This window comes from Strongylocentrotus purpuratus, unplaced genomic scaffold (genome assembly GCF_000002235.5).
Source record: "Strongylocentrotus purpuratus isolate Spur 01 unplaced genomic scaffold, Spur_5.0 spur5_scaffold_12, whole genome shotgun sequence".
NCBI classification, from domain to species: Eukaryota; Metazoa; Echinodermata; class Echinoidea; order Camarodonta; family Strongylocentrotidae; genus Strongylocentrotus; species Strongylocentrotus purpuratus.
Genome location: NW_022145597.1, coordinates 14,289,031 through 14,316,773, shown reverse-complemented (window position 1 = coordinate 14,316,773; position 27,743 = coordinate 14,289,031). Strand labels below are relative to the sequence as shown.

At 39.3% G+C, this 27,743-nt stretch overlaps 1 protein-coding gene across 5 annotated transcripts in view; it reads left to right on the top strand.

The window, feature by feature from the left end:
- LOC593568 (RANBP2-like and GRIP domain-containing protein 5/6) overlaps positions 1-27,743 on the top strand; it is a 43,946-nt gene that overhangs the window by 4,726 nt on the left and 11,477 nt on the right. For 2 of the 5 annotated variants that reach the window (XM_030981877.1, XM_030981881.1), the window contains exons 3-31: positions 574-680; positions 1,212-1,274; positions 2,245-2,406; positions 3,113-3,258; positions 3,954-4,101; positions 4,825-4,993; positions 5,903-5,982; positions 6,974-7,118; positions 7,700-7,887; positions 8,455-8,621; positions 9,689-9,812; positions 10,307-10,428; positions 11,194-11,254; positions 11,872-12,009; positions 12,871-13,020; positions 13,722-13,979; positions 14,559-14,717; positions 15,205-15,439; positions 16,339-16,730; positions 17,345-17,561; positions 18,043-18,446; positions 19,073-19,550; positions 20,588-20,776; positions 21,231-21,287; positions 22,322-22,423; positions 23,612-23,943; positions 25,757-25,885; positions 26,238-26,360; positions 27,407-27,499. In XM_030981877.1, the coding sequence (XP_030837737.1) occupies positions 574-680; positions 1,212-1,274; positions 2,245-2,406; positions 3,113-3,258; positions 3,954-4,101; positions 4,825-4,993; positions 5,903-5,982; positions 6,974-7,118; positions 7,700-7,887; positions 8,455-8,621; positions 9,689-9,812; positions 10,307-10,428; positions 11,194-11,254; positions 11,872-12,009; positions 12,871-13,020; positions 13,722-13,979; positions 14,559-14,717; positions 15,205-15,439; positions 16,339-16,730; positions 17,345-17,561; positions 18,043-18,446; positions 19,073-19,550; positions 20,588-20,776; positions 21,231-21,287; positions 22,322-22,423; positions 23,612-23,943; positions 25,757-25,885; positions 26,238-26,360; positions 27,407-27,499 (5,138 nt within the window). Of the gene's footprint in view, positions 1-573; positions 681-1,211; positions 1,275-2,244; positions 2,407-3,112; positions 3,259-3,953; positions 4,102-4,824; positions 4,994-5,902; positions 5,983-6,973; positions 7,119-7,699; positions 7,888-8,454; positions 8,622-9,688; positions 9,813-10,306; positions 10,429-11,193; positions 11,255-11,871; positions 12,010-12,870; positions 13,021-13,721; positions 13,980-14,558; positions 14,718-15,204; positions 15,440-16,338; positions 16,731-17,344; positions 17,562-18,042; positions 18,447-19,072; positions 19,551-20,587; positions 20,777-21,230; positions 21,288-22,321; positions 22,424-23,611; positions 23,944-25,756; positions 26,000-26,237; positions 26,361-27,406; positions 27,500-27,743 lie in introns of all 5 variants that reach the window. The other 3 variants (XM_030981879.1, XM_030981878.1, XM_030981880.1) reach the window with 3 other exon arrangements.

Here is a 27,743-nt window from a genome sequence, read left to right as displayed (position 1 = left end):
GTTGGGGCAGGGGGGAAGGGCACTTTTAAAAGCTCAGGGGTTGTTTTTTGAAAGCTATACCTTTGTCTGTTTTGATATTCTAAACAAATTCTTCCAGTTTTGCCAGCCTCTACAAGACTACAACTCATAATGACTTATTTATTTCTCATGTTTAAATACTACATTTATTTATGCAAATTTTCAAGGTTTTAGAACTTACATGTACATTGACTATAATAAAGATCTTGAATATCATATTGCAAAAGAAAAAAACAAATTGCCCTTGCACTTTAAAAAATGGAAGTTTGTTTTATAATGTTTTATAGGTACCGTACATGTGCATTTAATTGCCTGCATCTTCGTGTAAATTTACTTTTCGGGAGGTTTTGAACTACGTTGTACTGCTTTTTTGTAATCTTCTTATAATTTCTTGTAAATATTGTGATTGTATTTGATTTTTTCAATAAAACACATTAAAAAATGTATTAAAATAAGCCCACCTTCAATATTTAGTTTAACAGTATCTTCTCTTATTGATCATATCTTATCTCCCTTGCAATAATATTTGTGTCTGTTACGATTCAATCTAATCAGTTGCTGAGCTCTACTGTGAAGTGCAATTTGAAGCAGAGAAACATCGCTACTGGGTGGAGAGAGCTGAAAAGTATTTTCCAAATCATCGCACCATCTACAAAATCAGGGTAAGCTGAGTGATGCAGTCTGTCATTTTCAACAAAATGTTATCATATTTTAGCGATCCTAGAGATGAACCGAATTCCTACTCAACTGTAGCAAATATATCTTTATACCTCAATGATTTAAATACTTATAATTATCATTGAATGGAAAGCTAACCAAAACAAGTACGGTACTGTACTACCTTTTTTTGACCCAAATATGCTTGTTAATACCTATCCAATCCATGGAATGCTCATCCGATGAATATGTTGTCTTCTCAGGAAAATATTTGAGGACACTCCAATAAATTCAAGTCTTATCTTTTCTTCTCATTATACATCTGAACTATCATGTCTTGAGAATCAACTTCATGTTCTCTGATTCGTTCATGGATATTCTTCCTTTAAAAAAATTGTCCCTCACCACTTCAGAATGCTTGTTGAAGAGCAAATGAAAAGTGCTGTGTTTTATTATTATCACATACCCCGGTACTGATAAATGTGATAGGATGGCACCATTTCAGAAATATTCTGTTGCTTGTATTTTTCTCCCAGGAACACATTCTACGTTCGAGCAAGAATCTTCGAGAATATGAAAAATATCTCAGAGACAAACTGGTGAGTAAAGTTAAATCAATTTCTTTAAATTTTCTCTAAAAATCCAAAACAGAATTTGTTTCAATCATCATGTACAGTGAGTTATGACTGCATGAGTGATGGCTCAGTGGTAGAGCAGTGGACTCGTAACCAAGAGGTCCTGGGTTCAAAACCAATTGATGCACTATTGCCCTTTGGTAAGGAATTCTCAATACTAGGTCCCTCAGAGAAAACTTCAGTTCCCTGGTTGCTTACTTACAAGCTTACACATGCTTTCTTAGAAGTCAGGTAAAAGAAATAAACCAACCAATCAAAAAGAGTCGCATGAGTGACATAGTGAGATATGAATGATACTGCATTCCAATTGAGAGGAGTTAAGATTAAAACTGAGAAGCAGTTAATTTTTAACAATCAGTTGTTCAATCTTTTGTGTTTTCATAAAGATAGATTGGTAGAAAGGAGATACCTGAGAAGTTTTATTCGGTATTTTATCTCGAAGGGAGGTACTAAAGAGCTTGTTACAAAATGCAAATTAATATGAAATAGCACTCAGCAAGATTCCATCAATAGCAGAGTATCCCTAACAATGAACTGTTGGTTTTTTTTTTGTACTCTGCTCTTACTTATTTTGTCTCAGTGATATTACATTATTTTCTGTTGGTGATTGCTGAACAGAGATGTTTGTAAGATAATATATGAAATTTGGTATAGTTTTTAGTATTCAAATATGGAATAAAACATGTAATGGATAAAGATGATAGTAATAATGATAATGATAATATTAATTTATGATGATGATGATGATGGTGATGATGGTAATGATGATGATGATAATGATATTAATTTTATGATGATAACGCAGATGATGATAATTTCAAGTATTAGATATATAATAAATGAAATGACATTAGTGAAATGTATGATATTTTAATCATTTTTTTCCCGTTATGAATTACAAAAAATACAAATTTTTGTTGCCTCCTGTTTCCAGCACTCCAACCAAAATGACATCTACCTGAACATCAAGCTGATCGATATCCTCTTGGAAACCAATCAGATGAGAGAGGGCTACCAGCACTGTTCTACCATCGGTGATGGCCGTTGCTTTGACTCAGAGGCAAGATGGTGGCAGAAGGCAGCAGTCTTCTACAAGGTTATTGCTATGGCCATCATTGTTATGCCATTTTTTTTCTTTTTTTGACAGCGGGGTGGGGGGGGGGGGGGCAAGTCAAATCAATTTGTCCCAGAATTTATCGACCACATCTAAAATTTCAGTATATCTGACGACTGCACCAAATTCCATCATTATTTCCGTCTACGCAAACAGAGAATTATAACAAAATTTAATTCAAACAGGAAGTTTGGCATTGAATTACAATTTGATGTTTGACAATATTTTTTGACAGTTTCACTCTTTCTCTGTCTCTGTATATGAATGGAACAAACGGTGGACTATTGTAGCTATTTGACAAAATATTTTGTCAAGTTTCAACTCTTGGCCTGCATTGGTTCACTAATAGAACAGACACTTGACTGCCGTAGTCAACTATTGTCACAAGTACAGTGTGCATGCAACATATGCACTAGAAGATTGTTGCAGTGGTGGGCTTCGGCCTGAAGGGGATAACATTGCGAATATGGGGCCGAGTTGTCATGGCAGGATTGATTAAACTTTATATGAATTTTTTTAGGGTTAGGGTAAGGGTTTAGGCTTAGGGTTAGGGTAGGGTTTAGCATTTGGGTTAAAGTTAGGGTATGCTAGGACAACTCAGCCCGTATTTGCAGCAGGGCCGAGTTTTCCTCTGAGCCCGAGTAAGCCCGGATCCTTCCTATCATATCGCCGTTCTCTTCTATCCTAGACCATGATTAACAAGAAGAGCGGTCAGCCCGACAGTGTCATGGTCCAGGTCTACAGCCGTCTGCTGCTTGCGGTCAATACCCTGATCAGCCTGGGGCTAGCCAATAGCTCGGCTCCACCCAGTCACAACCTCTCTCAGATTCAAGCGTAAGTCAAGAAATCAATTAAAGGGGAAGTCCATCCTAATAATAAGTTTGTTTTAATACAAGGAGAAAAATGTGAAGAACAAAACAGTGAAGGTTGGAGAAAAATCGGACAATAAATAAGAAGGTTATTGATTTTTAAATCCATTCCTTTTCATGAAATACTTCAAATCTGTGATTCAAATTAGCAACGCGGTCTCTAAATGTGATGTCAGCCCCTCACATTTTATCCTTTGTTGGATTCATTGTATTGCAATTTATAACATGTTTCAAAGATTGTTTTATGTCATTGTATTCTAATCTATGTGTAGCACCATGCATGAGCACGGACTTTATAAGAAATCTCTTTAAGAAACCACCATTATTATTCTTCTTGTTATTATTACCGTTTCATATTATCAGATTGGACAAAATGCTGCTTCAGACCGGTGACTTCATGGCGACTGTTGGGAATGCACCATTATTCTTCTTTATAATATTATAGTTATTTCATATTATCAGATTGGACAAAATGCTGCTTCAGACCGGTGACTTCATGCCGACTGTCAGGAATGCACCATTATTCTTCTTTATAATATTATAGTTATTTCATATTATCAGATTGGACAAAATGCTGCTTCAGACCGGTGACTTCATGCCGACTGTCAGGAATGCACCATTATTCTTCTTTATAATATTATAATTATTTCATATTCTTAGATTGGACAAAATGCTGCTTCAGACCGGTGACTTCATGCCGACCGTCGGGAATGCCCTGCAGCGCCCTCAAGGGGATGCCGTGGTACAGGAGGTCAAAGGTCAACTCTTCTTCCATCTCGCCACTCTCTATCTAAAGATGGCAGTTGTGGTTAGTATTTGTCTCTTATCTTTACAGGTGGAGTGGGGGTGGGGGGGGGGGTTAGAGTATGGGTACTGATTGCAATTGATATTGGGTATCTTCAGTTATTTTTGTATTTGAAAGTACAGTTTTACATGCATTTAATTTTAAAACTTGTACTCCTTTTCATTGCAAGAAAATTGTAGAATGGAAATTATATTACCCAATTATCAGAGGGGGGAGGGGTGGTCTCCTATTTTCAGGGTGGACTTTCCATTCTATATTACTCTGCTTACAGAGGGAGAGTTTAGAGGGATATCCAAAATCTTTCTTAACCAAACTTGACTTGGCTTTATTTTCAACTGTTTTATGCAATAGTGATTTTCCGTATCTTTTTTTCAATAATTTTTTTTTTTTTTTTTTTTTTTTTTTTTTTGGGGGGGGGGGGGTCTTTTTCCTTGTAGGGATAGTTTGTAGGATAAGAAATCCCAATTTGTGCTTTCACATTAAAGTTTGCAGTGTAGGCATGACAAAGTGCAGTTCAGGTCACCGACTTACAAAGAGTTGCGATTGATCCAAATCAATCACAAGTCCTCCAATCAATCCCAAGTTTGCAGTCTCCTATCTCTTATGTACATAGTTGCGATTGATATCAACTCTTTTAAGACGGGGCCCAGGATGAAATAGACTTGAACTACTTCTTAAAGTTGCTCTCTCAATGCATGAGATTGATATATTTTTTTCTACTTTTAGGGTTCCGTATCACTATCTGACGTGGTAGAGATGGCCGCAGCCTGCTACTTGGTGAGCCTCCAGGTGGCGCCCTTCAGTCCCGTCACGGAGCTGCCCTTGAAGACTGAACGCATGGATGGACTCTCCCGTAGACTGAAACGACTCGGGGCAGAGAGGTTGAGTGAAGTCTGTAAGTAGTGCATGCTGGTTTTACTTCTTCTTCTTCAAGAAAATCTGCCTCCTTCAATACTAAAGATTCTCACAGATTCCTGGTGTTACTTCACTTGCTCCAGGGAAAATTGCTCTGCTGTCAATCTCTTCCATCAGCTGAATTCCTACCTTCAAACTTGGATCAAACACGTAAACTTAACCCTTACTGCTGACCGAACTTTAAACCCAACTGCAACCCTGACCCCAACCCTACATTTTTAACAAAATAACTCCTGGAGCAAATCTTGCCAGACTGAATGTCGGGTCACCATACTCCTAAGAGATAAAGAAGCTTAAATTCATTGGATTAAACGTGATATTTCCAGTTTTAAAAAATGTTGGTTTTCTATTAATGTTGCAAGTAGTATTGCAAAGCAAAAAGATTGGTATTTTTGTTCTGTGATATTTGATAGCCAAAGTACCAAAGGTCTGTAAAAATATGTTTTATATTTCTGTGAAAAGTATATACAGTTAGCTCTACATAAGGTTAATCTCTTGGAACCGCAGAAAAATGGTTGACTTATGTAAAATACGACTTAGGAAGTGTAGATAACACAATTTTTTTGCATAATTAGGTCAATTCGACTTGTGCAACTTTGTAATATGCTGATTGAACTGTAGTGTATGTATGTATTCAATCAATAAATTTATAATGTAGGCATGTTTAGTGACTTTTGTATAAATGTGGGCCTGTTTTCGTCATGCTCAACTGAAAATTCAAAAATAATGCTTTCTCCAGTACTGAAATTTTGTGGGTATATATCATGAGCCTAAAAGACTGGAAACAAACGAATGAATTCGGTTTGGATGTGGTGCTTTATACATTGCTGTTGTTGTTGTCATTTTTGTTATTCCTATTATTGTTGATATATGTGCACCATCTCCACAGGTCACATGCTGAATGGACTGGTGAAGAAGCACGACGAGGATTGGCTGGAAGCATGTCGAACTAGATTCTGCACCAAACAGGTAAATGGTGTCCTATAGGACCACGGTTGATTTGCAAGAAGGATATCATTAAATGATTTTTTATATTACTAGCTGAATTAGGTCCATTTTATACAACATTGCACTGATTGCAGTTGCAAGTAAGCTCTGGTGGATGTTCTGTGTGTAATGGGGTTTTTACTGACGTGTATCAATCCGATATGATTATGTATGTCTGGGGACCAACCTTTAACGTCACCATCCCAAAGACGCTACTCAATTTCAAACCTGAAGTTCTTCTGAATTGTTTTGTAGGCAAAGAGCTAACCATACCACTTGACTAATTTGCATTATCCTACTGCTTTATAAAGTCCTTTTTGAAGTTCTTTTTGAGGGACTAGATAATTGTGCCTTGTAAATGACAATTTACGATGAGCTAGTGCTCTTTGGTAAGGCATCAATCCTCATTACCAAGTCCCTCGGAGAGGACTTAAAGCCTTCGGTCCCCTGGTTGCATGATTCTTAGCAGTCAGGTAAAACACACAAACAAGCTAACATAGGATACCTAGATAGTACATGATTGTGCCCCAACTTTGACTACTAGGAGCACTGAATGAAACAAATGTTGAGGGGTGTTCATATCAAGAACAATTTAGTCCTGTATACAGAAATCACGCGGTAATCACGCCAAGTACATAGTGTCAAGTACATAGTGTAGTATGAAATTTTAGTCACAGAAATATGGATAAGAAACATTGAATGAACAAGTATTTAGCTAACTTAAAGGGGGACTTCACAACTTGTGGCTACTTGCTCCCTCTATATAGCAAACAATGCCTAAGCGGTACCCGTTGGGTCCCCATGGTCCCCTTTTTCTTATGTTAATTGAAAGCTGATTTGATGAGATAACCACCTGTCAGTGACCACGCAGGGAGGTCTAATCCCTCCCGGCCAAACTAGTGCAGTGCCTATAAGCACTTCTTTTGTATAGACCTTATCTTATCGAGTGTTGTCAATGTTCTTTCCACCTCAGGGTCGGCAGAGGCTGTTTGAGCAACTCTATGGAATCCAGAATCCTGATCCAAGGCAATCCTTTCTCATGATGGATGAGGTGTTCCTACAAACAACTGCAGTTCAGATCCCAGACATGGTTAACACTGTCCTCAAATATGACAAAGGTATGTTCAGATGAACGTTTGGTTGGTTGGTTGGGAGATTAGTATGTTCATAACAGCATCTACAGTTCAGATTCAAGATATGGTTAAAACTGTCTTCAAATATGACAAAGGTATGTTCAGATGAACATTTGGTTGGTTGGTTGGGAGATTAGGATGTTCATAACAGCATCTACAGTTCAGATTCAAGATATGGTTAACACTGTCTTCAAATATGACAAAGGTATGTTCAGATGAACGTTTTGTTGGTTAGTTGGATATTTATTTATCGGTACTATTCCTCATATATTCCAAATGAATGAAAAGTGACACTTTCGCATACAGGCCTGCATTTCCTAAGGAAATGTTGAAAATATTACAAATCAGATGAAGTAAATGCTTCTTTCAAGTTTCAAAACCTCCCCACCCCCAAGAAAAAATTAATAAATAAAAAGTAAATTAATCCATTTTAAAATCCAAAATTGTAACGCAAAATGATAATTTGTAGCATCTCGCCCAATACAATTAATTTAAGAAAATTTCATCAACTCTCAATTTCACTACAAACTTGTATTTTTTCTTATTTTTTGTTCTTATAACTCAAGCTTCCATCGAGGGAGGAACCACCAACCTCCAGCGTCTGGTGTGGCTTGGACTCCAGTGGAACGTTCGCCAGGACGACATCCTACCCGACCTGGGGTCGTTCGTAGAGGTGACCTTTGACCGTCTGGTGATCAGCGCAAGGAACCTTGATAACACCTCCGTCGATAACCTGTGCATACTGGATCTAGAGGTAAGCACAATGAAGGATTTTTTGTCAATTGTCATATCGAGAGGTTTTCATTTCAATCAGACGAAATAAATGGATAAGTGACACATTTCACTGAACCGTCCACTGACGGATCTCCTTTCTCTTACTGTCAAAAGTGGTGAAAACTTGTTCATTATTCACTCTTATTCTTTACTTATTTTCTGTTAAATATTACTATGTATTGACGTCTTTGATGATGTTCATATTGTTTATATTGTCCAAGTAGTTGTTATCTTCATATTGTAATGTTGCATTTGTTTACAGGGCCTCCTTGAAAACAGTACTTTGATTACTGACTGTTTAAAGCCCCACTGCACTACATGTACTTGTAGCTACTTGCTCCCTCTATATAGTAAACAAAGCCTAAGCAATGCCCGTTGGTCCCCCATGATCTTCTTTTTCCTATGTTAATTGAGAGCTGAGTGTATGAGATAACCACCTGTCAGTGACCACGCTGTGTGGTCTAATCCCTCCTTGCCAAACTAGTACAGAAGGGCTTTAAATAAAAACGGAATAAATATATACACCTCTCACCTTTGTCTTGTCCAGGCATTCCTGTATGCCAGCATCTTCATCGCCCGAGCCCAGCTACGCAACCTGCATCAGCAGGGATTGGCCGGTTTGAATATTCCTGTCGCCCTATTGGTCAACTGTTACTCCGAGGAGCAGCTCGACTGGTACATGTCCGTCTATCAACTCTACAGCGGAAAGGCAAAGTAAGTCTGAAAACAAAAAGGTGTGTTCACTTTGATGTAGAAGTGTCTTGGCTTGAAGTGCAAAGGTCGTGGGTTCGATCCCCGGCACGGCACTAAAGTCCTTTGGCAAGGCATTAATCTACATTTGCCACTCTATACCCAGGAGATAAATGATGAGGACCTGGTAGGATGACGAAAGTAATTTGTGTTAGTAATTGCCATATGCCCTCACGGTCACCATGTGATAGAAATACTCCCTAGAGAGTGGAGATGGTGCACATTGTGTATGAATCCATTGACCGGGGTAATAATATCTGTGTAGTGCTTAAAGACGGTATTTCGTATTAAGTGCTACATAAATCTGGATGACTGTTATTATTATTATTATTAATGTGCACACGTTGTGTGCGGGTAAGCCTGAATCCGATGACCGGGGTCATAATATATCTGTAAAGGGCTTAGGCACATCGTTGGATCGGTGTATTGAGCGCTATATAGAAAAACGGATTATTATTATTATTATTATTATGTAATCAGATGCATTGATACCCAATCATTTATACTGTACTAGGTGGAGCATACTCTCACTGATTTGAAAAGTTATTTTTCTGTGTAAATACAGTCAAACCTGTCTTAGCATCCACCTCTCTATAAAGACCACTTATGTACAGTAGTCACCTGTATTGTCTCCCTCTAGACAGAAATATGTGTTGTAGAACCTGTCTAGAAAGGCCACCTGTCGATAGTGGTCAGGTTCCCCACTACAGACAGGTTTGACTGTATATTCATTGTGGAATATGGGTTGTATTTTTATAGGCCGGTAGACCTAGGCAAGTTCCGTTTGACAACCAAGAAGGGTTTTCATCGCCTTTTGTGTGTTGTAGAACCTGTCTAGAAAGACCACCTGTAGATAGTGGCCAGTTTTCCTGCTATCGACTGTATATTTTTTGCCGTTCTCATTTCTCTATGTAACTCATTCTAATTCTATCCCTCTGCGCCTCAGAATAGTTTACTAGATTGATGGCGCATAACAAACACTGTATTATTATTATTATTATTAACTTTTTAATATGCTTTATGTTTGACAGGCCGGTGGACCTGGGCAAGTTTCGTTTGACGGCCAAGAAGGGTCTTGAGGTACTGAGATGCCAGAAGAATCACGGAATGGAGACTCAGCTACTCGTGGAGCTAGGAAGAACATTCTATGCCAGGGTGAGTTAGAATGGCTCGTTTAGACGTGACGCGGTAAACGCCATTACAAACGATAATAAGCTGTGTTTTTCTTTGTATGTGTAAATGATTGTGCGCACAAAATTTGAAGCATATTGCACTTTCCTTCATCACAACAAAAATATGCCAAGGTTTTGCTGCATCATATCTGCTTTTCTAACAAAACTGGCAATTTTTAAAACTTTTTGAAAACATTCTTGCCCATGTTTATTTTAACAATGAAAGAAAAATATGATTGTAGCCAATGTGAAGAAGATTATGAGACCAATTTAGCCCTAAAAATATAGCCCGTCCTGAAATGGTTATCTTACACAGTTCTTTTGCAAAATCAAAGTTTGATGATGACAATAATGATGAGGGGTACTAACATATTTCTTGTTGTTATTTGAGTGATGTCGCCTTTGTCATGGAGGTAGTATTCAACTTTAGAGAATCACTATGTAAATGGCGTCTTCTTGGTATTTTTCCTTTGCAAGGTGGAAGAGCTGAGGAAAGATTCTCGTGACCCTAACGACCGCCGTGATCGTCGTGAGGCATACCAAGCTATGAGTGTTCTCTACTGGGAAGCTGCCTTGGATCACCTCAAGATGATGGCCAGGTATTACCAAGATGATCAGCAACAAAAATATAATAATTAAAAATGCAAACAAACATGTCTTTTTTTTTTCTTTTTTTTTTCTTTTTTTTTTAAAAATTTGCCGTCTTTGCATATGGAATATCAAAGAGCTTCTTTTTCTTGGCCAGGTTGAAAAAATATTTTTCCTTTCCATTATCAATTCTGTTACTAGTACTCTAAATGTGGTAATATTCGCGGTGCTCCCACTTTTGCGGATTTCGTGATAAAATCGGTCTCTGCGAATATTAAAACCTGCAAATATATAAGCATGACTTCTTATGCGTGTTTTGAACGGGCTAAATTGCTTGCAACACGAATATGTTTTGGGGTCGCTCAGTGCGAAAAATGAATCTCACAAAAATACCAACGTTTACAGTATATGTTGAAAGCCTAGACAATGTAAGTTGATGAGTTGGGGGGGGGGGGGGGGGAGTCAGTTTGAGAAAAAAAAATGTGTTGTATTGAATGTGTCTTTATTTTGTTATTAAAAGTCATCTAAAATATACGCTGTACCAGAAGTTCATAAATCAATGATTAGAATTTAATAAAAATATCTCATTTATTCTATTTAATGATGGATTCAGGGCCTAAGATTTGATGTATTTCGATCCTAAAATTGGCACATTTCTTTTAATACACACATCCTAGAGTAGAATATTTTTTTATTCAGCTTCAATCCAACCGTGGAAGATTTCTACCATTATATGACAGATCTCTTCTCTTTTTTTGTTGTCCTTCTCATACCAGTAATCGAGCAGTTTCACACCCCAAGAAGCCAATGTTTTCACATGTGCACAAGCCATTCGAGGTAAGCCCCGGCTCTTTTCTCCCGCTCTCTCTCTATCTCTCTCACTTCCTCTCTCTCGCTCTTTATCTTTCTATTTCTCTCTCTCGTGATGGCTCAGTGCCTTGGGTAACGTATTATTCCTCACTACCAAGTCCAAGAAGATATTGAAAATGTCCAACAGTATTTCTTGAAAAATCCGCTTTTAATTAGGATACAAATTTATATGTATACAATACTTGTATACAGATATATATATATATATATATATATATATATATATGTATGTGTGTATTTATTTCTCTATTTTGTTTTGTTTCTGTTATCTGTTTTTATTGATGATTGTTATTGAATAGCATTGTTACCAAACAGGACCTCTCGGAAGACTACCATGATTGGTGAAATGTGCCACCCTGTATAAATATCAGAAATAAAAAAATAAATAATCAGGATGGTAATAACTTCATAAATCAACAGTATGTACCGGTACTTGGAATTTTGTGCAAGTCATTTGATTTACATATGGTATGCAAAATCATTTTAAAAGTGAAGTTGAAACCTTTACCACCAGACACTTCATTGTATCTAATAATGAGTCCCTACATATACTAGCTTTCATAATTACCCTTTTTTTCCTGCAGGATGGCCTGGTGGCTAAGTTGCTGGATGAGGGTGCTGTAGTGATCGCAGATTCCCTGTTTGAGAAAGGTCAACACCAGGTGGCGCTATCCAACCTAGCCAAAGCAAAAACACCCAAGGCTCTCTTCTCAAAAGCAATGGTATGTTTTATCCTCTTTATCATCATTTTTCACATTCAATATAAATGAAGAAAAAAATTATCATATTGTATACAAAGCAAGTTTTTATTTGAAAAGCAATAAATACATAAAGTAAACAAAAACTGATCAACAGCAACCAAAAGTACTTTATCAGTTGTTATATCTGTAAATCTTTAATGCTATTTTGTTTTTGTTTTGTACTTTATTCACTTCATATATTGTGATTATTGCCTTCTTTTTATCACACGGTTGTTAGACTAGTTACTTACATATTTTTTGTTTAAATGACATGGTCATGTTTGAAGTTATATGGCAGTTTTATCTATTTTGTTTCGATAAATCCATAACAGATGTAATTTCCATTCCTTGTTGCAAAGCGCAGACATATGGGGGAATCACAGAGATAAGAGAGAGAGAGAGAGAGAGAGATGCTTCATTTGTAAATAAAGCAAAGTTCACAGAAATCATTCCATTACATTTTCTGTATGTGCTCATGAGCTTTCAAAGTACATGATAGGTGCCTTATGTGTGTTGATGTGAGCAAATCTATTTGTACAAGCACATAGAACAATTCTTTAATCCATACCTGTTTGATGAGACATAGTTGTGACATGTGCATTCATGTGGGTTGTTCCTGATAGTCCCTCCCTCACTCCCTCATACGATCTCTATGGGATGGAGCAATGCAGTGCTCCATGAATTTGTCCTTTGACCTAGCACATGCGCAATGTCACAACTGTCTCCCCTCTTATAGCTGCGATTTTATTAATCAGTTACATGTTCCAAGGAGTTAAATACAGTCCCGTGTACATGTATGTAAATGCTTCATTAGGACAAAATATGGTTTTGGATTTGATGTAGATGCTCCATGTGTTGGCGTCTATGGAGACAGAGGGGAAACCCCTTGATAAGATCACAGTGGACACGCTGAAGAAGCAAGGAGATCTCCTAGACCAGTCCAAACACACACTCTATCTTTCGATGGACAGCATCGAAATGGAACCAAGAAATGTGAGTGTAAAAATGCTTTAATTTTGTGATAATAATAATCATCTTCATCATCATCAACATCATCATCATCGTCATAATCATCTTATTCATCATCATAACAATAACAAAAGCAACCATAAAAACATGCACAACAGCAACATCAATAATAATACATTATACAGAGCGGGAGTTACCTTCTCCTTTCCTCCTCCTTTTTTCTCCTTCGTTTCTCTTACTTTTCTTTTCCTTTTCTCTTTCTTTTCTCTTTTTCTCTTACTTCTTTTCCTTTAATCCTTCTCTTCTCTTTCCTTATCCTTGTCTTCTTGTTCTTCTCCTTTTTTCTTTCTTTTCTCCCATTCTCCTTTACTCCTTCTTTTCTCCTACTTTTCTCTTAAGTTTCTGTTCCTTTTCTCATTCTTTTCTCTTTTTCTCTTACTTCTTTTCCTTTAATCCTTCTCTTCTCTTTTCTTATCCTTGTCTTCTTGTTCTTCTCCTTCTTTTCTCCATCTCCAGCCCAGGGAAAAAATACACAGGGGCGAAGTAGCCCCCGAAACGCCCAAAAGGCCCCCCGAAAGTCATAAAAGAGCCCCCCAAAATTTGCATAGAGTTCAATGCAAAACAAATTAAAGAGTGTTATTTTCATGCAAGCGAGCTGAAAAATAACCTCCAAAAATTTTTTAATATTTTTTTTTTCCCTGTCTCCTTCTTTTCTCCTTCTCCAGCCGCTTCACGAGGAAGTCCAGACTCTCCTGGAGGAGATCGAGGCGGAGCAGGCCTCCATCCTGGAGCAGATATCCGCCCTGGAGGCGAACAACAATCCAGACATCTCCAACCTCTCCTCTATCAGACACTCCTTCCTTCACGAGAGCACCCGCGGCTCCTCCAGGGGCAGGACGCCCTCGCGTGACTACGAAACGCCATTCAGGGAATCGATGCAGAGAGACAACAGGACCCTGTCGCAGTCTCAGTACTCTGAACCGGTAAGACATCAGTACTTGAGGGTAAAATATACAACTTTAAAAGTGATAAAAAGGTTATGATTCTTTCTTAAACAGTATGGTTCATTTTATGTTATGCAATCCAATAATTCCAGCAGAAAAATACAGTGAAACCTGTGTATAGAGACCACTCAAAGTGTGGCAAGAAAAATGGTCTGTATAGGCAGATGGTCTTTATGTACAGGTTCCTTTAGTACATGTTTCTATGAGAAAAGATTGTCAAAGGAAATAAAAAATGTGGTCTTTATAGACAGATGATTGCTAAAGCAGGTTTCATTGTATATGATGTTGTCTGCACCTGAATTGATTAAAATATTTTGGTTAAAGTGGACTAAATAAAGAAGGAAAAAATATTTTTCAATGATTTTTCTGAAAGAGTTCTGTTCATTTTATGTTAATTATACGAGCCAGTTATTTTAGCAGAAAGCTTTGTGATGTTACCTGTATCCGTATTACATGTACCTACCAATATTCCAATTGTAAAAGACCCAAATGTGTTTATGTTTTTATTTCATTTATTTATTTTGTTATTAATATTCCTTCCTCCTTTCCACACCCTAGCTGAGCCCTGACCCTAGCCCACGTCGCCTGGCAGCAGAGGTTAGAGCCCTCAACCTGTCTCATTCGCACATCCTCGATCAAAATCAAAGACTGATGAAGAGAGAAGATAAACTCATGGAATCGAATGCTGAACTCATGAAACAAGTCCTTCAACTCACTGTAAGATTTTTTTTTTTTTAAAAGCCCTACTGCAGTACTAGTAGCTACATGTACTTGCACCCTCTATATAGCAAACAATGCCTAATCGGTGCCTGTTGGGTCCCCCATAGTCCCCTTTTTTCTTATGTTAATTGAGAGCTGAGTTGATGAGATAGTCACCTGTCAGTGACCTAGCTGGGTGGTCTAATCCCTCCTCCCCACTGTAGGACAGACGATCTTTTACATAAGAATCACCACCTTGATGAAACATTGATTCGTAGTTTATTTAATAACGCTCACAAGAAATGGTTTCTATTTTTGGAGAAGATTTTGAGGCCATATCTCAAATACCGTGAGAACCACCTTGTTAAAACATTTTATCCATTGTTTATTCAATGCGCTCCTAAGAAATGGTTTATATTTTTAGACTACATTTTGTGATCTACAGTCAGGTCACTTAGTTATCCACGCTACCCTACCCTCTTACCGTATCATTTTAAATCCACAGAAAGACCTTCAAGAGATCAAGCTTCAACAAGCCAAAGCTCTCAACCAGGCCCCCGCTCCACCGGCCCCTGCTGCACCGGCCCCTGCCACACCAGCCAACCAGGGTGTGACTGGGACCCCATCAACAGCTCCTCAAGCCACTTCCTCCCCTCAGCTGCCCCAGCAAGCACCCCAGCAACCTCCTCCCCAACAACCTCAGCCTCAGCAGCCTCAGCACCCGCTGGCTTCCAGACAAAGTAAGCATTCCCGCTGGTGTATTATCTCTCTGTTTCTCAGTGTTTACAAAGATTCCTCCTAGGTATTCTGCAGTTGAGCTTCTGTTTAATAATAATGATAATAATATTGGATATTTATATAGCGCACATATCCACCATGCATGGTGCTCGAGGCGTTCCAACTATTACCCCGGCTCTGCTAGGCAGCCGATTTTTGCGCTCGCAGCATTCAAGGAATTTCTTCCTACCGGTACCCATTTAACACCCATGGTAAATGATAAAATGATATTCCCCACAAAATGGGTATTAACAGTGAAACCTGCTTTAGTGACTACCTGTATGTAAGGACTACCTGATTTTTTTGTTTCCCTTGAAGACCTTTTCTGATAAAAACCTGTACTAAAGGAACCTGTACATAAAGACCACCTGCCCAAAGAGACCACTTTTTGTCACCCTTGAGTGGTCTTTATATACAGGTTTCTTTGAAGTTGAAGTTTCCTGATTAAAAGTCCTGTTGTCAGTTCATTGATTTTGTCATTTGGAGAGCAGGAATGGGAGTGTTCATTGTCACCTTTAGGTGTGTTTATGAATGCTGTGGTAAAAAAAAAAATTAAAGCATATTTATTAAGCATACTGCACTTCAAATTTTTGTATCTTCTAACACACAGATATGTGAGTACTTGTATGACCATTGTTGCACACAGTTATTTTTTCGTTCCAACTTGCCATTCCTTTAGGACACACCCAAAATTCCTCCACAATTTACCGCAGCATATGCAAACGAGCCTGTATTGTGCTAGGGAAAATGATATGAGTTACTGCATGTCACAAGTATGAGGTTCACTTCTGTTAGTCGTACCCTTATCACCTGGTTCCTTTCATTCAATAAGGATGTGTCTCGTTTTCTGTCCCTACTTCAGCTGCAAGTCCAAGCATGCAGCAGCAGACTCCAAACCGCACCCTCTACCAGCCACACCCTGCCTACCTCCCCATGGAAGGGGGGGCATACTACCCGCCCCACATGGTCCCGCCCTCCCCCATGGGCGCAGCAGGTACCCCGCAACAGGCCTGGTACCCCTCAGCTTACGGCATGCCCTCGCCGATGCACAACGCCGCCTACTACACCCAGCAGCAAGGTTACGCAATGCCGACTTACGACCGTGGTACCATGTCTCCTGGTATGATGGCGTCGACGCCCAGGAGCAATGGGCGTGGACCGTTGGAGAGCCTCTACGGGATGTATTCCTCCATTGGTGCTTCTCCAGAGGAGAAAGGCACCCCCGAACAGCTTGCCGCTTTACAGAGCCTAAAGGTAAATAATGAATTAGCGCTTGCGGTATTATTATTACCCCAGTCACTGAATAAAATTTAAATTCTGCACTATACATGGACTAGAAATGGTAGACACACAAAACCCAAATCATTTTGTTACCTGAAATCACTTAGACTAAGTATAACAAATATAACTCTTTGAGATTAAAAGCATGACCCTCATGCTTTTCATCTCAAAGAGTTATATTTGTTGTTTATTTGTTTGTTTGTTTGTTTTGTAATCCATGATTTGTAAGTGTTATGATGAAGATTATTTTCTACTAATATAAAGTAAAGATCTAAAGAAAGAAATCAACATGGGGAAAAATGTTGACTAGGCAGACATGTAGATTTTTCAAGGATTTAAAAAATATCGGTCTTAAAGGCATCGTGTAACAATGTTAAATCTGAGATGCATGGCCCTACGCGTTATCAGTGTCTGTGATATGGTGTAATATTGAAGCCCTACAAAAATTTGCTCTTCCAAATGATCATGAAGTGCTTCAAAAAAGAAAACAATCTGTGAGTGATCGGTTTGACCATACTAATTTTCCCAATAGACTGTAGTCAGAACCTGAGACAATGTTACTGAGTCACTTTAATATCCTTTCCCTGCAGCAGCAGCAGCAGCAAGAAACGTCTGCAACTGCAGCCTACAACCAGCGTCTCATAGTGTCTGGAGGAGCAGGAGCAGCGTGCATCCAGGGGACTTCCCCTCATAGCATCCAGGGGGCTTCCCCTCAGAAGCCAGGCCCAGATATGGAAGAGAAGGGCATGCTAGGGAGGGCCAGTGGGACCCCGACCTCGGCTGACAAGCCTGTCATGTTCAAAGGTAAGAGTATGCTTCTTCTGCCTCGCTGTCTTGATGTGTGTGTTCAAGATTTCAGATAACCATCAAGCTCAAGACTTGTATGTATCTTGCAGAGGAAATGAACTGGTTAGATTGGGGGTCATGAGGTCAAAGGTCATGGGACTAATTATGTAGGCAAAAATAGCTTATGAATGCATCATTAGAACCAACGGATAGATTACTATCAAACTCAGGACATGTATGTATCTTGCATGCCAATTAACTGATTAGATTGTAGGGTCACGAGGTCAGAGATCAAAGGGTCATTCATGTATATGACAAATAGCTTGTAATCATGATATTCTGAGAACGTGTTAATGGATTACAATCAAACTTGAAATTAAGAAATTGCTTCTGTTTTGGTTTATAAAAAATTGCTCTATGGCGGAGGCATCATTTTCGACTGCACGCACTCAAAGATCCATTTAGTTTGACAAAGTCTTGAACTTATTCTTATTATCAGGTGGTTCAATTACCAGTGGAATGCCATCCAAGTCTCATGGTGTAGTTCCCCCAGCCATGTTCTCACCAGGCTCCCCATCCCCCTCGGCTGCAGCCAGACCTACCCCTGCAGCCCCCGCCCAGGTGCCCAACAGGGGCTTCATCAGCACCCCTGAGAGGGGCATCGAAAACGTGACTCCGCCCGTGGTGGCCACACCGGGCCTGAGCCACTTTGCAGGGACACCAACCAAACCCCTGGGCACAGCGGAACCAAGCAAAGCGAGTCTCCAGCCCCTGGGGATGGCTAATCAGAATATGCCCGACAGACAGAGGCTGACTATGATGGCAGCTGCTGCTGCTACGGGAGGGGGTTCCCCTTCCCCTGCTTCACTTCATACTTCTGCACCACCTCAGCCAAAGACACAGGTAAGACCTTGCTCAAAACTATGAGATTGTTCAGAATCATAAATTTTTAATCGTGGAGCATTGATTTAAAGAAGTAAACATTGCTTTCATGAAAACATAACGATTATCTCACTCCTTTCACAACAACTTAAATGTCAACTTGATTAGTATCAATGCTGGGCGAACATTGAAGACCCTGGCCATTTTTTGAAAGACAAGAAATAGAACCCTTCTATTTCTTTATTCTTGGTACCAGTCTGTCATGGTTCATGATTTCACTTTGGGCGGTTTTCGAAGCCCCTTTTTTTTGGCCTCCTTGTGATCAGACAATTTTTTCAGACGAGTTCCTATTTACCAACTCATTACTTTGCTTACATATTGCTTTGATTTCATTACGTGTGCACAGAACTTATCGGATGTGTACACATGTACTCATGTGCTTCAAAGGAGCCTATTTCACTTTTTACCAAGGAATATGACATATGTTTTCAGTGGAGCAAAACTCATAATCTTTGGGGAGGGCCAGAGGATAGAAAAATTGATCTTTGTGTGTTTTCCTAATGACTGTAGTAGCGACACGGTAATTCCTACCATTATGCTGTATTGATTCGGATTCCCTGCATGCATTTCTCCATTCTCAACAATAGTTCACAGGATTTACTCCCAGCCCTGCTTCTGCCGCCTCGAAACCAAGTCCAGCCTTCGGCAGCTTCTCCTTCTCACCAAGCACTGTCAAACCAGCACCCTCTATAGCCCAGCCAGCCACCACTTCCTCCTCTGCATCCCCGTTCACTGGCTTCTCCTTCGGCATGTCCACCACGTCTGCTCCGTCAACATCCACCTTATCAACAGCGGGTGTCTTCAAGCCTGCAGGACCTTCAAAGGCCACTCTCCAGCCTGCAGCAGCAGCAGGAGGATCACCAGTGGTCTTCGGCAAGCCTAACCCTAGCCAAGAGACGGCAAGGTCCGCGTCACCGGTGTATCCAGGGTTCTTTTCCTCTCCGAAGGCGGACCAGACGGTACCATCCTCAAGGAAGCCGGGACAGAGTCCTCTGGCCAAGGAGGCTGCATCGCCCAAAGTAGCAGACACACCCAAGTCCGTATCCTTCAAATCAGAGGGTGAAGGTTTGTGAAATTTGAACAAAATTATTTTTCTTGTTATAAAAGAATCCCAGGATGTGTGTACAGGGGGGTGTTTCACAAAGATCCTAAGTCAAACTTAACCCGAAGTTGGACTTAAAGATTATGAAGAGCAATTTGTAGCCTTAAATATATTAAATATATCCAAAAGAAAAAATTGAAGTAGTTTAGACTTTACATAAATTCCACATCAAGAACATGAAATCTCCTTGATGATAGCAAATATGAATCATTTGAATCAACATTTTATGCGTTTTGAAATAACCTTTACAACATATTTTCAATGATGCTAACGGCTTTCCATAACTGTTCAGTCCAACTTAGAGATGAGTTCAACTTAGGATCTTTGTGAAACACCCCCATGGTGTACCATGGATACACCGGAAAAAAAAATTTAAATTTGGAAAGAGAGAGCTTTATTTACCTCACCTGGGTTGAGAGTGGCAAACAGAGTAATGTCTTGCCAAATTTGTGTCACTTCGATCCACAGTCTGGTGATTGTCCACAAGACCAAAACACCTCTGTTTCTAAGAACCTCCTCCTTTACCAGAGGATGGAGTTGAATCTCTGAAACATCTACTTTTCATTAATTACTCTGTTTACTACTTCCATTGTATTAGGATTGTATTAGGAGCAGTTATCTTGTAGTACTCAATAAAATTCTTTGTTTCATGTGAAAGTCGGAACAATCTAAAATTTTTGAGACAATTAATTGAGGTGTTGTGGTCTAGTGGATAAGTCGTTGAACTGTGGATCATAGGGTCCGCGGTTCGAGTCCCGCCGCGCCACTAATGTCCTTTGGCAAGACATTAATCTACATTTGCCACTCTCCACCCAGGTGTTAAATGGGTACTGGTAGGAAGGAATTCCTTGAATGCTGTGTGTGCCGAAATCGGCAGCCTAGCAGAGTATTGGAGCACCTTAAGCATCTTATATGGTGGATATATTCACGTTATAAATATCTGATATTATTATTTTTATTATTATTCCTCATGCTTTGTAATCATACTTCTCTTCACTAGACGATGATGTAATCTTCGTCTCCATGACCCAGCCAACTCCTGGGCAGCGTGCTAGAGCTGAGAAACTCAAGCTCCCTGGTGGTTTCTATCTCTACGAGAATGCCCCTCCCTGCAAGGGGTGCATTGGATGTATCGAAGACCTTGATTTAGATTCGCTTTTTCAGAAAGGACCGGCAGTCAGACCGAAAGGTGAGGGTGTAGGAGTTTCTTCAAGCCTATCTGCACTAGTTTGGCCAGGAGGGATTAGACCTCCCTGCATGGTCGCTGGCAGGGGGTTATGTCATCTAATCAGCTCTCAATTAACATAAGAAAAAGGGGACCATGGGGGACCAACGGGTACCGCTTAGGCATAGTTGGCTATATAGAGGGCGCAAGTAGCTACAAGCAGTGCAGTCCCTTGTTAAACAGGAGATAAGATCCTGCAACGGTGTATGGAATGTGTTGAGAAAGACACTGCTCTGTTCAGAATATTGCCATTATCATCTTGGCAAAAACTTCACCAAACATTTTGCAATCTAAAATTGTTGTACTGTACCCTAGTCATCTTGTTTCATGCAAATGGAGCAAGAAACATGGAGATACATGTAATGCATGAATCGATTAGAATTAAAATTGAAACTCTTTTGTTTTCTTAATTTTGTAGAATCAACTTCATCCGCATTTGGAGCAACTGGAGGAAGCTTGCCTATAAGTTCACCAGGTAATGTTTCAAATTTGAAGAATTCAAATTTTTTTTTTTTTTTACAGGCAAGGTACTACAATGAAAAATGTAGGGAGCCTAAATAAAAAGCATAGCTTGTATGTGAATAGGCTCCCGTACTGAGTAACATAATATAGTGGGTCTGAATTAAATGGGTGTGACAGACCTGCCAACCAATACGTTTTAGTCGTATTTCGTATGATTTTTAGAAGCAAATACGATAGTACGATTTTCCTGAATAAAATACAATTTTTTAATTTAACTTTTGTGTGTGTGTTAGCCATTTACAATGGCAAAATGCCCATTCTGTCCAGTAAAGTATCCTACAAGCATCGCACATTGGCAATTTGGGGATGTTCATTGGCTCATTGAACACAACAGTCGTGACAAAATCATGCATATTCAAATTTTGATCCATAAAAAGAATTCTTCCTGTATGTACGAACTGTAAGAGGCATTGATTCGCGTAACAGTCTGTGTTTATTTTTAAGAATACAACTTTTGTCAGTAAAATACAACTTTTGGGATTAAAGAATACAGTTTTTGAACTCGAGAGGTTGGCAGGTCTGGTGTGAAAGGAGGCGAAATCGGAGTAGTATAGTATGAGCTTTTAGAGACGTACAAGGAGAATGAAATTGAGAAAAAATATAATAAAGAGTAAAGTAAAGTCATCTAGCATATAAGTATTCATGTGTCGTGCAAGGTTCTGAAATCATTACAATGTTAAGAAATTTGGCCCAGTCTTGGTAAGTAACAAGCACTACACAGAAAGATATATATATGGGACTACACTAACATGTGGCCGAAAAATCTGTCCCAATTTTTATAATGTTACATCCCATATTTAGAAAATTAGGGCATTTGAAGAGCCATGCTTTTCAGGGAACATTCTTTATCTTATGTTCTTTCACACTTGCATAATAACAATGATAATACTCACAAATAATCGGTTCACATCTTACCGGAACTCAACCTTCTCTTTAAACACTATAAGTGGTTTGATTGTTAATGATATTTTACCTTCCATTGTAAAGGGGGAAGCATGTTTGGAGGTGGTGACGTAGAAGGAGGAATGTCATTTGCGACTTTAGCAGCCCACCAAACAGACGGATTTGAACAGCCTTTCGGCAAAAAAGGTAGGAACGAAATGTGTTTTAAAGCCTCTCCTTCTCCCCCGCCCCTCTTAAACAAAAAAATGAGCTTACATTAAAATATAAGATGATTAATTTCGTAATAGTGAATGAAAAACATCTATAGGACATACCGGTTTGTTAATACATTGGTTATTGAACAAAGAAGCTGATATGAAGAATAGTCAGTTCACAATACTTCATCAAGAGATTACATCATTAACTATTACTATGCCTTTTCATTGGTAATTGATTTCCTTAATTATCCTTTTGTCCATAACTCTTCAAAACTCTTTCACATAATGGTCCCATCCTCTCCATATTATATATTACATTCAAAACTAGGGTCTTTACTCATGGAATTCTTGTTACCTCTCTATTTGGTATCCAGCATTATACAAACAACTCTCCTTTGTGAATGCTCTTGCCCCTCCCTGCTGAATGTTACATGTGAAAATCCAGGGGAGTGTTTCGCGAAGACTAAGATCGACTTTAAGTTAGACTTAACTATGGCAGGCTGTTCATGCCACTGTTTTCTCTCACCATTTACTGGCATTGGTCTCTCAAGGGACGTCCAAATCATAGTTACAAATCAACATTATTTTTTCATTTTTGTCATAGTTCATTATTAAAGGAAAATATATTATCCAAAGGTCATAATGGTCAGAGCAACCAGTAGCATGAATGGCCTTCCATATTTAAGTCCAACTTTAAAGATAAACTTGAGTACTGGTAATGCGATTGCATTGTGAAAGAAAAGGTGTGGAATGGATCAGAAAAGTTGATCATATAGCATGTAAGTAATGGTGTGTAATGCAAGGTTCTAGAGTCATCAAAATCATCATAAATTTGGCAGAGTCTTGGTAAAGTAACAATCACTTACACAGATAGATGTATATGGGACAACACACATGGTGTCGGGGCTATTACTACCCTGATTTCCTTATCTTTCTATGCTCATTACTCAGCCAGTATACATTTTCTTCCAAAATTGTTTGGCACATGACATTTATTTGTAATCTTGAACATTCAGTGTAAGTTTTGTTAGATTCTGTGAGAATTCATTTTCTTTTTTTACCAGAACTCAAGTTTATCTTTAAGTCTACCTTAGTCCTTGTGAAACATTTTCCAGGGTCTGTTTCTTTACCTGTAGAATTCTTTATACTTCTTTTCTCCTTCACCGTCCAAATCCAGCATCTGACAAACCATTCGCCTTTGCCCACACCGGGGCCCCCGTCTTCGGAGGTGGCGGTGTTTCCCATGGCAACGATGACAACGATGACTCAAACGGTGGCGGTGAGGAGTACGACCCCCACTACGAGCCCATCGTGTCGCTCCCTGACATCGGCAGTATCAGCACCGGGGAGGAGGATGAAGCGGAGATGTTCCGCCATAGGGCCAAGCTCTATCGATATGATCGCGACAACAAGGCGTGGAAGGAGCGCGGCGTCGGAGACATCAAGGTCTTGAGGAACCCCAAGACTGGCAATGCTCGCATTCTCATGAGGAGGGATCAGATCTTAAAGGTTTGTTCATAGTAGATGTGCTGGGGGTGTTTAACAAACACTTAGATTGACTTTAAGTTGGACTTAACTATGGCAGGGCATTAATGCCATAATTTTCTCTCGCCATCTTCTGGCATTGGTCTTTCAAGGGACGTACAAATCATGGTCACAAATCTACAGATTTTACATTATTTTATAATTCATTATTGAAGGAAAAAATGTTATCTAAAGATCATAATTGAGAGACCAATAGTGAGAGCAACCAGTGGTATGAATGGCCTGCCATTGTTGAGTCCAACTTAAAGTCGATCTTAGTCTTTGAGAACACCCCCCAGGACTTCTATCTCTTTGAAGATGAATTGTGTATTTTCGCTGATGGCAGTCATTGTATCTTTTATGAAATTCATAGCCATTACGACCAAATCATTACAGTGCGAATGAATAATGTCTTTTCACAATGAATTGGATCATTGATGTCAGACCTCTGTGTTGGTCTCCACTAGTTCTACCAATGGTTTGACCTTTGACCTTTCAGCTGTATGTTAGCCAGTGATTCACATCCGACGTGTACCTGAATCTAATGATAGCATCACTAAAAATTTACTTCTTACAGTGTCGCCTTCCTTTTAGATAGATGATATAACCTTTCACATGTGAATATTTAGTTACATTTCAAATTAGGGCTGCGACGAGTAGTCGAATGCTCGAGTACGATTTCTCTTACTCTAATATTCGGCCGCAAAAAAAAAAAAAAAAATCCCAGGCCGGCAGTTACCCATGCCAGAGAGAGCAGCGGCGGCTTGCATGGTGTCGTCGGTTAAAAATGTTTCCCAACTCAAGCACTGTCAAACTCACCACTCAGAAACTGGGACCAAATTTCCAGATTTCTGTTTGGACTTGGAGGAAAATGGATTATTCTGCCATCTTTGGTTTTTAAAACACTATTGTTTACTGTTATTATTATTATTAAATCGGCGCCTTCAACTGCAACTCGAAGTAAAATTGCATGCGTTTTTGGCGATGGACTTGGGATACTGCTCCAGTGGTATGGTGGTGGCAAAAAAAAATCAAAAATCAAAAACAATAACAAAATCAAAAAAATCAAAAAAATTCAACAACAAAAATTTTTTTTTTTTTAAACATGGCGTTCAAATATTTGTGTATTCGCTTGTTAGCCTGGGAGTGTACTCGGGTACCTCATTACACTGTTGTGCACAGCCTTATTTCAAATAGTCTGTTAAGTTCATTTGATGAACAGTGTGACCTTTGATCTCTGTTCTTTGAAGTTGTGTGCGAGCCATTTTGATCACATCTGACTTGTACCTAAATCGGATGATGGCTTTCTTTTCTCTAACTCGACCTGTTACCTTGTTTCCTAAAGTGCCTTTCTCTCTATAGATAAATAAGTTGACCTTTGACATGTAGAAATGCAGTCATTTATATAAAAGTGTCCGTAAATTTCATTTAATGAACAATGTGACCTTTGATCTCTGTTCTTTAAGGCTTTGCGTAAACTACTGGGTCACATCAGATATGTACCTGAATCTGATGATAGCTTCTCTGTAATTTGACTTAGTGCCTTCCTCTCTTTAATTAAACAAGTTGACCTTTGACATGTGGAAATGCAGTTACATTTTAAACCGTCTGTAAATTTGATTTGATGAACGGTGTGACCTTTGATCCTTGACCTTGCAGCTGTGTGCCAACCACTGGATCACAGCAGACATGGTCCTGAAGCCGGTGATAGCTTCTCTTTAAATTGACCTGTTGCCTTCCTAAAGTGCCTTCCTGTCTTATAGATTAACAATGTGACCTTTGATCTTTGACCTTGCAGCTTTGTGCCAACCACTGGATCACAGCAGACATGGTCCTCAAGCCGATGATGGCTTCGGAGACTGCGTGGATCTGGTTCGCCGTGGACTTCTCAGAGGAGGAGGCCAAGACCGAGCAGCTGGCTGTCAAGTTCAAGCATGTCGAGGATGCCAAGCGCTTCAAGGAGTGTTTCCTTGAGGCTCAGGAACTACTAGGGGTCAAGGAAGAAAAGGAGGAGGAAGAAGAAGAGGAGGTCGTCAGTAAGGTATGTACATGCATGAAAGAGATGTAGACTGTACAATAGTGTTTGGTTGAAATTTGATCAAGTTCAAGCACGTCGAGGATGCCAAGTGCTTCAAAGAATGTTTCCTTGAGGCTCAGGAACTACTAGGGGTCAAGGAAGAAAAGGAGGAGGAAGAAGAAGAGGAGGTCGTCAGTAAGGTATGTACATGCATGAAAGAGATGTAGACTGTACAATAGTGTTTGGTTGAAATTTGATCAAGTTCAAGCACGTCGAGGATGCCAAGCGCTTCAAGGAGTGTTTCCTTGAGGCTCAGGAACTACTAGGGGTCAAGGAAGAAAAGGAGGAGGAGGAGGAGGAAGAAGAAGAGGAGGTCGTCAGTAAGGTATGTACATGCATGAAAGAGATGTAGACTGTACAATAGTGTTTGGTTGAAATTTGATCAAGTTCAAGCACGTCGAGGATGCCAAGTGCTTCAAAGAATGTTTCCTTGAGGCTCAGGAACTACTAGGGGTCATGGAAGAAGAGGAGGAGGAGGAGGAAGAAGAAGAGGAGGTCGTCAGTAAGGTATGTACATGCATGAAAGAGATGTAGACTGTACAATAGTGTTTGGTTGAAATTTGATCAAGTTCAAGCACGTCGAGGATGCCAAGTGCTTCAAAGAATGTTTCCTTGAGGCTCAGGAACTACTAGGGGTCATGGAAGAAGAGGAGGAGGAGGAGGAAGAAGAAGAGGAGGTCGTCAGTAAGGTATGTACATGCATGAAAGAGATGTAGACTGTACACTGGTGTTTGGTTGATATTTGATCAAAGCATTTTGAGGAACATTTCCGTGAGACCAAGTAGCTAGTAGTGGTCAAGGAAGATTTAGAAGAAGGAAGAGAAAGACGAAAGAGACATGGCTGTCAGTATCAAAGGTATGTACGTGTATAAACAAGATTGAACAATATTTTTTGGTTGATATTTGACGAAAACACTCAAAGTAACTTTCGTAGTGGCTGAGAGACCACTAGGGGTAAAGGAAGAAGGGAAGGAGGAAGAGGAGAAAAGAAAAAATTGTCTTTTATGTACGAACAAGCTAGAGATGATGTGGACTATACGTTACGGCCAAGAAAATAAAATTATGGTTGACCTAACAAAGACATGGAATTTTTTGTGAATTTGCTTAATTTGTCTCAAATTGGCAACTCTGAAATTTCAGTTTATCCTTTGTTGTTATACTGACCAATCAGTCTTCAGACTTTATAAATCTACAAATGCAAGGACTAAAATATAACACACAATTTCATAAACTACCTTAAACCAACGCTGGCACTGTGAATGTTCTGGTGTTAATGAAGGATACGAGGCAATACAAAAGGATGGTTGAGTTTAGTTAGTTGTATAGTGCCTCCATATTTATGATTAATTCTTTCTTTCTTTTTTCAAACAGACCACCGAGAGCAGGTCCCTTAGAGCATCGGAAGCTAACCCACAGCTTACAAGCCTTCTTATGGGAAACAATCAACTCTCAATGGGGAAAGGGGTAAGTATCTCTCAAAGAGCTCAAAATTAGAATTTATTTTTGAAAGAGTATGTTAGTGAGAGCATTTAAATACTCTACTAGTGTTAAGAGCAGATGATCGTCAACAAAATTCATATTGATCCCTAAAACTTTGATGATTTTTTTTTTTTTGTCAATAGAGAAATGACGGTGCCTTCATCATTGGATGATATTTTTAAAAGGGGGTGTAGCATGGCAAATAATGGCCTCTATGACTTCTTTTGGA